Genomic DNA, 12,663 nt, shown 5'->3' with positions numbered 1-12,663 from the left:
TCTCTGTGTGTCCTGTCCCCTTCTCACAGGGCCCGCCCTCCTTGACTCTTTGTCTCCAAAGACACGGTGCCCATGGGCGTCCCATTGTCGGGTTCCGGGCCGGACGAGCGTGGTGGAGGGGTGCGGTGGACCCAGGGCACCGGGGGCAGAGTCCACCCTTCCCTGAACTTTGTGGAGTTCCCACTCTTTTTCCAGCTGAAACCATTCCTGCGAGATCCTCAATTTGTTCTGTAGGAAGGGCCCCCCGCAACCCTCATTCTCAAATTCAGCTCCGGAAGTCGGCGCGTTCTTCCCACCTGCTAGCTCAGGGACCCAGGGTCTGCCCTCACCGCACCCCCCGCCCCGCCCCCACGGCACCCTGCCAGTGCCAGCGCCAGCATCCTTCAGGAAGCGCCCGAGGCAGACTCGGTGGTGAGAAGTCGAGTTCAAGTGCACACCCTGCTGCCCCCTAGCAGTGGGACCTTGGGGACGCCATGCCCCTTCTCTGAGCCTCAGTTTCCGCTCTTCAGTCCTCAGGTCTCATATGTCTTCTTCCACAGCGCTGCACATAGTAGGTGCACAGCGGAGGTGGGTGCGTGGTGGGTGCCCACCCAATGGGTGCACAGCAGAGGTGGGTGCGTGGTGGGTGCACCGCAGCTGAGGCGTGGCGGCTGTCCTGTAAGAAGAGCCTCCCTCATTCTCCTTCCCGGAGAATCCAGCCAACTTCCTCTCGTCCTTGTCTGCCACAGAGCTGCGGAGAGATGAGGAGGAGGAGCAGGTGGCGGCCGTGCCGGGCGCGGCACGAAGGCCCTCGGCGGCACCCACGGCCGGCCAGGACCCGGCGCTGAGCACCAGCCACCCCTTCTACGACGTGGCCCGACACGGCATTCTGCAGGTGGCAGGTGAGTCCCAGCCGGGTGGCCCCCAGGAGCCCCGACAGTGCCGGCCGCGGCGTGGGGCGGCACCTCGGGGCCGCTTCCCTGCAGCGAGGCTGTGCCCCCGGCGCGAAAACCGCGACAGGAACTAGCACGCCGTGGCCGCCGGCGTTTTGGGAGGGAAATGACCTACCGGTCCGAGCCTTGCCCGGGGGCTCTGGGAAGCCGCCAGGCAGCGTCCTGCGGTCTTTGAAGAGCGGAGGCCGGAATGAAACAGGTGGCTTTGCCGACCAAAGACGCCGTCACGCCACACGTCGCCAGAAGCAGCAGCCCCTGCCACACCGAGGGGACGAGCCGCCCCACACTCAGCAGGCAGCGGGGGCATAGTGGGTCGGTTTCATTAGGCTGGGGGGGGGGCGGGGGGAGAGATGCAGAGCTACAGGCGAGAGGAGGTTTATGGGGGGGCCCGGGGTCACATGGTGCCAGGGTCTGGGAAGCCCCGTGACCCTCAGTCTGCGAGCTGGAGCCCCAGGGGAGCCGGTGGTCCCAGTCGGAGGCTGGGGCCTGAGACCGGCAGCACGGACGGATGGACGGATGGACGGATGGACGGACGGACGGACGATGGACGCCCGCCAGTGGGAGGGGCAGGAGGAGACGGCCGCTCCAGCTCCCGCGGGGGCAGGGGGGGCACGAGCACCCATCCTCCTGCGCCCTTTCAGGCCGCCCCACGTGGGGGCGACACCCACTGAGCTGGTAAGGAGTGTCTTCTCAGTCTCCCGTCCCAAACGGTGGTCTCCTCCAGGCACGCCTCGCAGACACACGCAGACACGTGCTCCCCCCACCACCCGGGCGTCTGGGAACCCAATCACAGCGACGTCACAGGCAGGGAGGGGCCTGGGCACCCTCCCCTCTGGGCCCCAGTTCCCCTGCTGCTGGCTCACCCCCGTCCCCAAGGACCCGGGACTCAGAGAGCCTGGACACCGGGGTGCAGAGGGGCCGCCCGGGTGTGGGTGGCACGGCCATGTCCCCGTCTCGGTGGGAGAGGTCCCCCAGACCTCCCGTCCACGTCTGCCCCCGGGCTGGACCCGCGCGGTGTCCTTTGTGATAAACTGTAGCTGTGAGCACAGCCCCTGCCGAGTGCTGTGGGCTCTTCTCGTGAGTTACTGATCCTGAGGGTTAGTGGGAACCTCCTGTTTGTAGCCCGTTTGTGGCCAGCAGTGGGGTGGCCTGGGGACCCCGGTCTTGCCGCTGGGGTTTGAAGTGAGGGCTGTCCGGTGAGGGAGGGTGCCCTCACCCGGGAGGTGCGGCCCAGCCGCGGGTGGAAGTCACCGCCGATGTCGGTGTGGCTGTCAGAGGGCGCCCCGGCGGTTCTCACGGGGCTCGTGGGGCTGGGCAGAGACCTGTCCCCCGGCCCGTGTGTGGTCACTCTCCCCGGAGCTGCGTGCGCAGCGGCCGCGGCCGACGCTGGTGGGCCTGACCCTCCGTTGGCCCAGTTGCTTAGCGAGTCCCCCAGACCTCCCGTGTGGTCCGGTTTCAGGAGTGATAGTGGCCACTCGGTGATCTGACCGTTCACAGCTTCAGAAGCGAAGTCGTCTTTTCCCGCTGGTCCCGCCGGTGGGCACGGACGCAGGGCGGCCGCGGAGCCCTGGCCCCCGAGACGGTGGGCCGCGGTTGGGGAGCCAGGCTGCCCTCCCAGACCCGGCCACCCGAGGGTGTGTGTGTGGAGGACCAGCACGCGGTGGGGGTGGGGGCAGGGGAAGCACGTGAGTGCGTGGCCTCTGGGGCAGCCTCTCCGGCGGGCGCTCTGCACACGGACGGGAGGCGGGGCCGGGACTCTGGAGGAGCCGGTGAAACGGAGGCGGCCGCGCCGGGAGCCGAAGCAGCTGGAGTCCCGTGTGCCAGGGTGGCCTCCAGGCTCCCGGGAAGATGGGCACGTGTCTCGAAGTGGCGGGCAGCGGGGTCAGGGCCGGCAGGGCACACGTGGGCATACGTGGGGTGTCTCAGTTCGTTACCTTTTGGGGCGGGGGGGCGGGGGGGGGCACGAGAACACACTGTCACCACCCTGTCCCCCTTCCAGTGAGCAGCTGAGAGCTGGCGCGGGTGTTTCTTTGCAGGGGCCCTGACCGGGACACAAGCCTGGGCTGCGGGTTCGGTCCCCGGTCAGGGCGCCTGCGAGAGGCTGCGGATCCATGTGTCTCTCTCACACTGCCGTTTCGGTCCCTGTGTGTATCCCCGCCTCCCCCAGCTCTAAAAATTAAATAAACGAGTTCTTTCTAATGAGCGTGAGTTCAGAGCTGTGCCCATTTCTAGGAGGGCGCCCCTGTTTTCTTTGGGTTCCTGCTGCTCTTTCTACAGCCAGCCCTTCCGCCAACCGGGAAACGGTCCCTGGACGTGGGCGGAGCCTCAGGCACGCGCAGCAGCCTGCGTTCTGGGTCGAGGGTCACTAGACCGGGGGGCGGTGCTCCAGGACTACCCCCTCCGTCCCGCATGGGGCGAGCACGGTTGTGTCCAGACTATGACAGGGTGACCTGGGCCATGACAGGGGCCAGGACCAAGCTGCCACACTTCCGAGCGGGCTCCTGTACCATGGGAGGTCACATCCGGAAAACTGTCCCCCCTAAGGCCACCCCTGGTTTCTCTTGGGCCCAGAGTCCGGGGGGCCCTGTGCGGGAGGGGGGGCGGCACGGGGGGGTGCTTTAGTTTTGTGGGCGGAGGCGGCAGGCGGGGTGGCAGACACTGGTTCGCAAGCCTGTTGTGTCTCGGTTTCAGTGGCCGTGTGGCTTTGCACCGGTGACAACCTCTGTGTGGCTTTGCACCGGTGACAACCCCCGTGCCCGGCTTCCCCTTTGTAAAAGGGAGTGGGGCATGCAGCACGTGGCCTGGTCGTGCAGGTGAACTTGGCTGCTGCACCCCGACCGTCACGCGGCAGGTGCCTGTCCAGCAGGTGCCACCTTTGCTGTCGGCCGGCTGCCCGCCCCTCTTAGCGCAGGCAGGCCGGGCTGGAGGCGCCTCCCTCGGTGGATGCCGGCAGGGGCTCTGAGAGCGGCAGCGGCCGCTGGGGCATGAGTGTCCTGCTGAGGCCGCGCCCATGTCTTCCCGCAGGGGAGGACCGCTTCGGGAGACGCGTCGTCTCCTTCAGCTGCTGCCGGATGCCGCCCTCGCACGAGCTCAACCACAGGCGCCTGCTGGAGTGAGTGCCGCCCTGCCACCGCCCCCCACCCTGTGCTCACACCCCCCCGCCCTGTGCTCACGCCCCTCCGTCACTCAGCACAGGAGGGACATTCAGGGTCAAAGGCTAACACACGCGTAGATCGAATCACGGATCCCGAGGCACACGTCACGCCCACTGCCAGTCACCCAACCCGCCTGCAGGACTGCGGGCCCCGTCGGCCTCGGGGCCCTTTCGGGACTCCCTCTTTCTAGAAGCCTCTCCCCGCTGCCCCCGAGCCCCCAGGCCCTCTGCATGGGCCTCAGCGGCCTGGTGTGTAGACTTAGGCACGCCGGTGCCAGCCTGAGAGGGTTGTCCTGAGTGTGTGTGTGTGTGTGTGTGAGTGAGGGAGGTGGACCGTGGAGCCGGTCCTGCAGGTGTGGTCGAGGGACAGGGCAGAGCACAGTGAGGACACCACTCACGGGAGATGGGGAAGGGCTGGGAGCCAGCACAGAGAGAAGGAGCTGCCACTCCTGGAAGGAGCCCCGGGGAGTCTGACCGGGGAGGGGGGCTGCACACCAGTCCTGGGGTCCCGTCCGGGTTCCTCCCCTCGGTGAGTTTCCCGTGGCCGCCGTGACAAGCCAGGGGGCATGTAAGACAGAAGTTCCTTCTCACGGTCCTGGGGGCCGGGAGTCCAGGAGGGAACCTGCCGTCTCCGGCTTCCCGCGGCAGCAGCGGCCCTCACCCTCCCGGGCGGGGCCCACCTCTCTCTGCTCCCCCCGCACCCCCCCTCCACGTGGCCGTCCCCCTCTGTGCCATGTCCCCGTTACCTCTGCCCCAGGGGGACACCCGTGGTGGCAGCCAGGGCCCCCCCAGGCAGTCCAGGGGTAGGCCTTCCTCTCGGGACCCTTTCCCCAGTGCGGCCACACTCACAGATTCTGGATCTGACCTGGGTGTGTTCGGGGGTCCTTTCTGGCCCACCACATCCACTCTCAAGCTGTGTGACCTTAGTGAAGTTACCGAACATCTCTGAGTCTCAGCTGTCATCTAACAAATGAGGACTGGGGGCCCCCACCCACGCGATGCCGACACCCGCCGGGCGCCCCAGCCTCCCGCCGTGGGGAAGGCCCGTCTGGTGTAACGGCAGCGGGAGGGCGGCGGCGGCGACGACGGTCAGCCCGGGTCTGTGCTCGGCGCCCAGGTACCTGAAGTTCACGCTGGACCAGCAGGTGGAGAGCGACTACGTCCTGGTGTACTTCCACCACGGGCTGAGCAGCCGGAACAAGCCGTCCCTGCACTGGCTTCAGAGCGCCTACCGGGAGTTCGACCGGAAGTGCGTGCCGGGGGGGGGGGGGACGGGACGGGGGTCGCGGGGCAGCCCGGGGGCATGGCTGTGGGTGGGCGGGGGCCGGGGGGGGTGGGGGCTGGGCGAGCCTGGGGGCCTGGGGCTCTGTCCTGAGCGGCCGGCCAGGACGGGGAGGCACGTGTGTCCTTGCAGGGCTGATGGGCCTTGGTCACAGACCCCAGACACCACCCAGGGCGCGGCCACCACAGACAATACATGAACAAGGCGGGGACTCAGTTCCAACACACGTATTTTCAGACGCTGAAATGTGGCCTCCGCTCCATGCTCACATACCGTGTCATGCACTGTTGTCCTGGTGATTTTCAACCACGTGCAGACGTAAAGCTCTTCTTGGCTGGCGGGACTTCTCCCCGCCAGGGCCCACGGCCACCGCACTGGCCCCTGGCCCCGATGGGCCCGGCGCGGCCTCTGCCCCCACCCGGGGTGCAAGCCAATGGCCTTGGCTCAGCCTTGGGACTGAATTATTCAGGGAGGGAGGGAGGGAGGGAGGGAGGGAGGTGAGCTGAGAATCACCTCGTTTTTTGTTTTTCTCTTTGAGTGGTGCTGCGTGAGATTACAGGAATGCACTGGGACTCCTCCTAGAGCAGTTTTGCTTTGTTTCTTAAATTTCATTTGTTTACTTTAGAGAGAGGGGAAGGGAGGGAGAAAGAGAGGGAGAGAAACATCGATCAGTTGCCTCTCCCATGCCCCCAACTGGGGACCTGGCCCACAACCCAGGCCTGTGCTCTGACTGGGAACTGAACCAGCGACTTTTCGATTTGCAGACTGGCACTCAGCCCACTGAGCCACCCCAGCCAGGGCGAACCACCTCGTTTTTACGTGGGTGCCTAGTGCCTCGCTGTGTGGGACTCTGTGACCCATCTCACAGCCTGTGTGACCCACACGGTAGACTCCCTGCTCCCCCAGAAGCAATTCCCAGCAGAGAACGGGGTGCAGGTTTTGTTTTGAGAGCTGTGGCCCCATTGCCCTCCGCTATGAACCCCCACCGCCCGCCCCGGCCCGGAGTGAGGGAGCCCCAGTGAGTGGGGCTGTGGTGGGCAGGGTCCTGGTTTCCCCCGAGTTCCAGTCCTTTCTGGGTCTGCCCGCCGTCCCTGAACGGGCTCTGGCGAGTGGCCGGCGGTTCTTCCGCTCGCTCGGGTGTGTCCCTGCGGCCGCCGCGCTCTGAAGTCAGGGCCCCGCCCCCTCAGGTACAAGAAGAACCTGAAGGCTCTTTACGTCGTGCACCCCACGAACTTCATCAAGGTCCTGTGGAACGTCTTCAGGCCCCTCATCAGGTACGCGGCCCCCCCCCGCCGGCCCCCCACGGCCTCCACGCTTGGCACCCACACCGTCTGCGGCCCCCAGGCTGCTCTCTGAGGCCCCGACCTGCCTCCCGAGCCCTCTCCTCGTCCCGGCCACCCTGGGACTTGAGGAGGAACGTCCCAGCGTGCCCCACGGTGTGAGGTGACCCTGGAGGAACCCTGACCCCCCCACCACCACACACACACACCACCTCAACACACAGAGTCCTGAGCCATCCGCCAAGCCGGGGGCCCAGCAGCTGCCTGGACGGCTGGAGAGGGGCGCCAGAAACACGGGTGGATCGCCGAGGGGGTTCTTGCTCTGGTACGGGGGGCTCCCCGAAGCTCTGACACGGGCACCTCTGTCCCCACAGACTGTTCCCGCAGAACCGCGAGGGCCCCCCGCTTTGCCCCTCAGTGCCAGCAGCAGGGGGTCCAGGAACCCGTCTGATTCCCCCTCGTCCACTAGGGGGAGCCAGTGCGCACAGCGGGGCCTCCCCCGGCTCTGGGTTCAAGCTGGGCTGGTGATAAAACAGCTCCGTTTCAGTTTTGAACCATGGGGAGTTTCTGGAGATCTGGACGGACAGAGCCCGTGGTCATTGTAATGGTGTAGAACTGCCCCGAGAGGGTGCATGTCCTGTGAGGTGGGGACGCAAGCAGAGGGACCCAAGGAAGCTTTCTTTGGAGGCGATTCCCGGTCGGGGCGGGGGAGGCTGGAAAGCTGAGCAGCCCAGTGGGCGTGGTCGCTGGCCAGAGCGGGTGCTGGTGCACCTGCTCCCACGGCGCCCCCCCCCCTGCCCCGGCCTCCCCCCACTCTGCAGCCCGGGAGCCTGAGGCTCGCCGGGCACCGCAGACGCGGGGTCATGCTGTCATATCTGCGGACGGTGTGGGCCTCGGTTTCTCGGGGATCGCTGCATGTGTTCTATAAATGCCTCGTCACCCTGTCGTATTCCTGAAACTGATAGATGTTGTGTCACCTGTGATGGGGACATAAAAGATGGATACACGTAAAACATAGTAATGGACACCGGTGGTAGTGTCCGCCGGGGTGGGGCAGCGGACCAGTTTATGCAGAGGGGCGCCCGTGTATGTAGGAGGGAGAAGCCCCGTTTGCAAGGGGGGGCCGAAGCCCGGCAGGCGGGCGAGGTGATTCGCCCAGGGTTGGGCTGGCCTTGGGGCCGTGCTGGCTCCACTGTGGTCCCCAGGGGGACAGCGTCCTGGAAAGACGCCGGGGAGGACCTGGGTGTGGCCCCTGCCCTCACAGGACCCTTCACAGGGAGAGGAGGGGGCCTGGAGGGGAAGCCCCGTTCCCAGCTGCCCTTCCACACCCCTGGCTCCCACGCAGACTCCGGCGTCTGCAGATTCACGGCAGGTGCAGACCGTGATCTGTGTTTACGCAGAGGGTCCCTCGAGTGTCCGGGGCGTCCGTGGTCTTGTAAAAGCAGAGCATCTGCAGACTCGAGACCCCCGCTACGGCCCGATTCCGGGTGGCGTTCCCCCACCCCTGCCTCCCTGCCCTCCGGCCCGCAGCTCTGCGGCCGCCTCATGGTCTCTGGTCTCTTCTGCTTCCGCAGCCACAAGTTCGGGAAGAAAGTCACCTATTTCAACTACCTGAGTGAGCTCCGGGCGCACCTCAAATGCGACCAGCTGGCCATCCCCGCGGAGGTCGTGCGGTGAGTCAGGCCGCAGCGTGTGAGGTGTGTCCCGAGTCTGGGTCCCGCCCCATCCGTGAGGAAGGCTCCGCATCCTGCGAGGAGCGGCCAGGTCCGGCTCAGCAGCCGGCAGCATCCTCCAGGAGGCGCAGTGGCGATGCCGGCTGCCGACCCCGGGTGGGGGGCACGTGCGGGACCCCTGTTTCTCTCTCCCACCTTGCAAAGTGGGTTTCAGAAAATAGCCACAGCGGTGATGGCTGTCGCTGCCTCGGTGCTTGGTGGTTCTGCTTTGGGGAGGAGCCTTGGGGTGCATCTCAGGGGTGTGGGTGACGCTGGGCTGAACGTGCTCAGGCCACAGGTGCCCTCGAGGGCAGCGCGTCCGTGGCCGCTTGCTGAAAGCCTGCTTGCTGGGTCTGCTGCTTTAGTTCACACGGCACAGGAGCTCCCCTCCTGCTCTGTCATGTGGGGTGGGGGACCCCAGGAAGGCATGTGGTGGCCCTCACCCCACAGCCAGTGCAGGCTGGGGTCCCCTCCAACCCAGGCCTCTGCCCCTGCCCGGGCGCCCTCTGCCCCTTGCGTCTCCCTCTCCGGGTGTCCTCTGAGGGACCAGGGCCCTCTTGCGGGTGAGGACACAGCCTTGCAGGGGCAGCGGAGAGGCTGAGCTCCCTCCGGGCTCCAAGTCACATGCCAGAGGCTGGGGACGGAGCCTCTCGGGGAGTGACTCTGCCCTCAGGACCCCTCCCCACCCCGCCAGGTGGCAGTGGCCACAAGTTAGAGATGACAGGGCCCGCAAGAGGCGCCGCACCCAGCCCGGGAGGGTGGGTGGAACGGGTGTGCTGCAGGAGGCTTCCAGAAGGGGGCGACGCCGGGAGAGGGTTTCAGGGGGTTTCAGGGGGTTTCAGGGGGACGGCCGGCTGCGTCGGGCAGCCAGGGAAGGGTGTTTCCAGCAGAAGGGGGCGTCCCTATGCAGACACGTGTGGGTGAAGTACTGGCCGGGGGTGGGTGGGTGGGTGGGTGGGGGAGACTGGACATTTCACAGGGCTGGGCGTCCCTTCCTGCCTTGTGTGTGAGCGTCCCCGGCAGTGGTGTGTGTGTGTGTGTGTGTGTGTGTGCGCGCGTGAGAGAGAGAGACAGCAGGGTGGTGCATGGGCCCAGAAGGCTGACACTTGGGTGTCCTGCAGACGCCCAAGGGTGCTGGCCCCAGACAGAGCCTGCAGGTGGCCCCTCTGGTCCGAGCCCTCGGCCCCACCAGGTGAGAGCCGGGCTCCTGCTGTGCCCACAGGTACGACGAGAAGCTCCGGAGCCTGCGCAAGGGCGAGCTGCTGCCTCCCGCCAAGACGCCACCACCACGGCCGCCTCTGCCCACGCAGCAGTTCGGCGTCAGCCTGCAGTAGTAAGTGAGCCCGGCGTGGCCTGCTCCCGTGTCCGCCGTGGGGCGCCTCTGTGTGGGGGGAGTGGTCCCCAGACTTGGCCAGCAGCAGTGAGGCCTGCAGCGGTCACTGGGTGGCGCCCACTGCTGTGAGTCGGTGCACTGGACCTCCTTCTGTCTCCTCGGGCCGGAGTGAGGGGGGGCAGGGGGGGCACGGGGGGCAGGGGGGGCAGGCAGGGGCGGTGTCGGGCCGCTCGCTGACCCCTGTGGACATGGTGTCCTGGTCCCCAGAACCTGTGACTTTGTCGCTTTACATGGCAAACTCGACTTGGCAAGTGTGGTCAGGTGACGGACCTTGGGGTGGGGAGTCACCCTGGGTGATCAGGGATGGGGGGCAGTGTCCTCTCAGGGTCCTCATAAGAGGGATGCAGGAGGGTCAAGGTCAGAGGGACGTGGGGACACCGCAGGACCACCGCCAGGTACTGCGGGTGCCCTAGCGGCTGCGAGAGGCCGGGAACGGGCTGTCCGCTGGAACCGCCAGAGAACGTAGCCCCGCTGACCCGTTCTAGACCCTGGCCCGCCCGGAGGGGCAGGGCAGTAAACACGTGTTGACCCGAACTCCCCAGCGTACGGCGGGACCAGGAAGCTGGTCCGGGCAGCGAGGGGCAGGGGCTGTGCGGGAACCTGTCCCAGGGCCAGGCACGTCCGCCGGGGAGCTGGCAGGGAGGGGTTCGGAGGGCAATGGCCACCGCGGCTGCGTCCCAGCGGGTAAAGGTGGAGCGGTGATGTTCTCCGGACCGTTGGGAGGCTAGGCTCGGTCTGCGGTGGCCACGGGTGGCTGATGCGCACGTGAAACGTGGCTGGTGTCCGTGCGGCCCTGAGTTTGACTTTATTTGAGTTTAGACATTGTTGTCTGGATTAGGGGGGCTCACCCCCCGCCTGCCCTGCCACACCCACACGGTGGGGTCCCCTTCGAGAAGTGTTTTGTGAGCCCTTCGCAAACACAGTATTTGTTCACGTAGACCCTTCCCCTTCATATATCTGGAACCAAAGTTCACCGAAAGGCATTTTCTTCCCTTTTTTTCAAACACTGTAACAAGGGCTGGCCTGACCCCACACTCCTAACAGCCCCAGGGAAGGCAGGGTGGGGCGCTGACCCGCAGTGCTCCTGGGCCCCTCTGGGGGGCGCTGGCGAGAACTCCGCTCTCAGCAGGGTCCCAGGGACGCCCCGCCTGCAGGCCTGGGATTTCCGCCCACCTGCCACCCTTCCACCCGCTTTTGGCATGTCTGGCGGTTCTGCAGGGGTCCTGGGTGGGTGGCCCTGGCCGAGGCCGCTGGCTTCTCCACCATCCGTCCCTCAGCCCAGTGGCTCTCAGTGCCTTTGGGACCAGCTTCCCTGTCCAGAGCCCCTTCTGTCTCCCGTTGTCCAATGAAACTTTAAAGCTGAAACGCCGGAAACACGCCCGCCTGGTGGACTTCTAAAGCCCCCCCCCCAAGTGTGGGGGAGACGGTCAATAATTGGGGGCGTCCTCTCTGCTCTGTGAAGCCCCCCGGGGCCCCGTGCGTGTGAGTGACACCCCTTAGAGAGCCGAGGTCCCTCCCTGTGACAGGGCCCCTTGTCACTGTGCAAACCGGTCCCTCACGTCCATGGGGAGTGGCGGTGGCCTCGGACAGCCCCTGAAATCATTCTGCGCGCACCGCTGTGAGGGGCAGCCCGTGCAGTCGCCTCTCGGAATTAGCATTTTCTGCCGTTTCGCCGAGAACGACTACAATGAAACGGCAATGAGCACGTGAAATACGGCGCCAGCTGTGTACTCTCCTTGGACTATGAATGAATAAACACCATTGAAATTCATCACCCCGTCCTATTCGCCAGTGTTAATTCGCTGAGTTCAAGTTCAAAAGCATACAACAGAGAGCTCTCACCTTAGCATGAGCTGATGAAGTTAGTGTGTTGATGGGAAGTCAGTGAGTCCAGAGGTCTCTGCTGGCCCGAGGTCCCTGAAGAGAGGAAACGGAAATGTTCGCGTGCATTTAGCACAGTCCTGCCTGGGCACACGTGGCCCCGTGGGAAGAGGGAGGGGCCTTGGCGGGGTGGGGGGTCCACATCCCACTTCTGGCACTTTCCGTCTTCGGAAATCAAGCTAGGCAACCCCAATTTCTCTCTGACTGGAGGTGAAACCTTACCCTCCTCCTTCACCCTCCAGGGCCAGGGTGTCAGACTCTAGGAGCCAGTTCCTGCTGCCCGGCGCTTTGCCTGCTCTTATTCCTTCTTCATGGCCCCCTCCGCCAGGAAGCCTTCCCTGATGACTCCACACAAACAGGGACCCTTTGTTGAAAAGACTATTTTCCTCTCATTGACTTGCCTTGACACCCTTATCAAAAACGGATTGACCATAAATGTGAGGGTTTATTTCTGACTCTTCATTTTATTCTGTTGACCTGTGTACCGGTGCCACACTCTGTGTCGCCGAAGCTTCAGGAAGTTTCGGAATCGGGAGTAGGAGTCTTCCGACTCTGTTCTCTCCCGGGGCCGTCTTGGCGATTCTGGGCCCCTTGAGTTTCCACGCGACCTTTAGCATCGGCTCGTCCGTTTCCGCAGCCGGGCCGCTGGGCCTCCGCGGGGCGGGGCCGCCGGGAGGGAGGTCAGTCTGGGGACTACTACCGCCGTCCTGACAGCGGTGCGTCTTTGCGTCCCCGGACACAGGACGTTTTTCCATTTACTTGGACCTTTTGAATGTTTTTCAGGGATGTTTTGTAGTTTTCAGTGTGCCCATGTGGGCCCCCATTTGCTAAGGACCCTCAGGCAGCAGATTCCGGGGTGCTGTCTGCTCTCGGGTGGGCAGGGCCGCGCAGCACGGGGGGCCCCAGGGTGGAAGGCCTCGGCGGCCAGGACACGTTGTGCGAGGGTAGGGGTGATGGGCGGCTGCTTTCCCGCTCTTTCCCTGCGTGCTTGGGATGCTTGCCTTTGGTCTTCCGGCCCCGGGGGCGGGG

General features: G+C 65.5%; 1 protein-coding gene across 7 annotated transcripts in view; it reads left to right on the top strand.

Annotated features, from left to right (window-relative positions):
- The window catches only part of ARHGAP8 (Rho GTPase activating protein 8), a 31,810-nt gene that overhangs the window by 13,225 nt on the left and 5,922 nt on the right, over positions 1–12,663 (top strand). For all 7 annotated transcript variants that reach the window (XM_045834906.1, XM_045834905.1, XM_045834907.1 and 4 more), the window contains 6 exons: positions 729–881; positions 3,957–4,044; positions 5,204–5,335; positions 6,556–6,642; positions 8,223–8,321; positions 9,583–9,693. In XM_045834906.1, coding sequence (XP_045690862.1) covers positions 729–881; positions 3,957–4,044; positions 5,204–5,335; positions 6,556–6,642; positions 8,223–8,321; positions 9,583–9,693 — 670 coding nt within the window. The remainder of the gene's footprint in view (positions 1–728; positions 882–3,956; positions 4,045–5,203; positions 5,336–6,555; positions 6,643–8,222; positions 8,322–9,582; positions 9,694–12,663) is intronic.

The sequence above is a fragment of the Phyllostomus hastatus genome, unplaced genomic scaffold, assembly GCF_019186645.2.
Source record: "Phyllostomus hastatus isolate PE091 unplaced genomic scaffold, TTU_PhHast_1.1 phas_contig_198, whole genome shotgun sequence".
In the NCBI taxonomy this organism is placed as follows: Eukaryota; Metazoa; Chordata; class Mammalia; order Chiroptera; family Phyllostomidae; genus Phyllostomus; species Phyllostomus hastatus.
The sequence above is the reverse complement of the archived record's forward strand: the minus strand, read 5'-3'. Positions and strand labels throughout refer to the sequence as shown.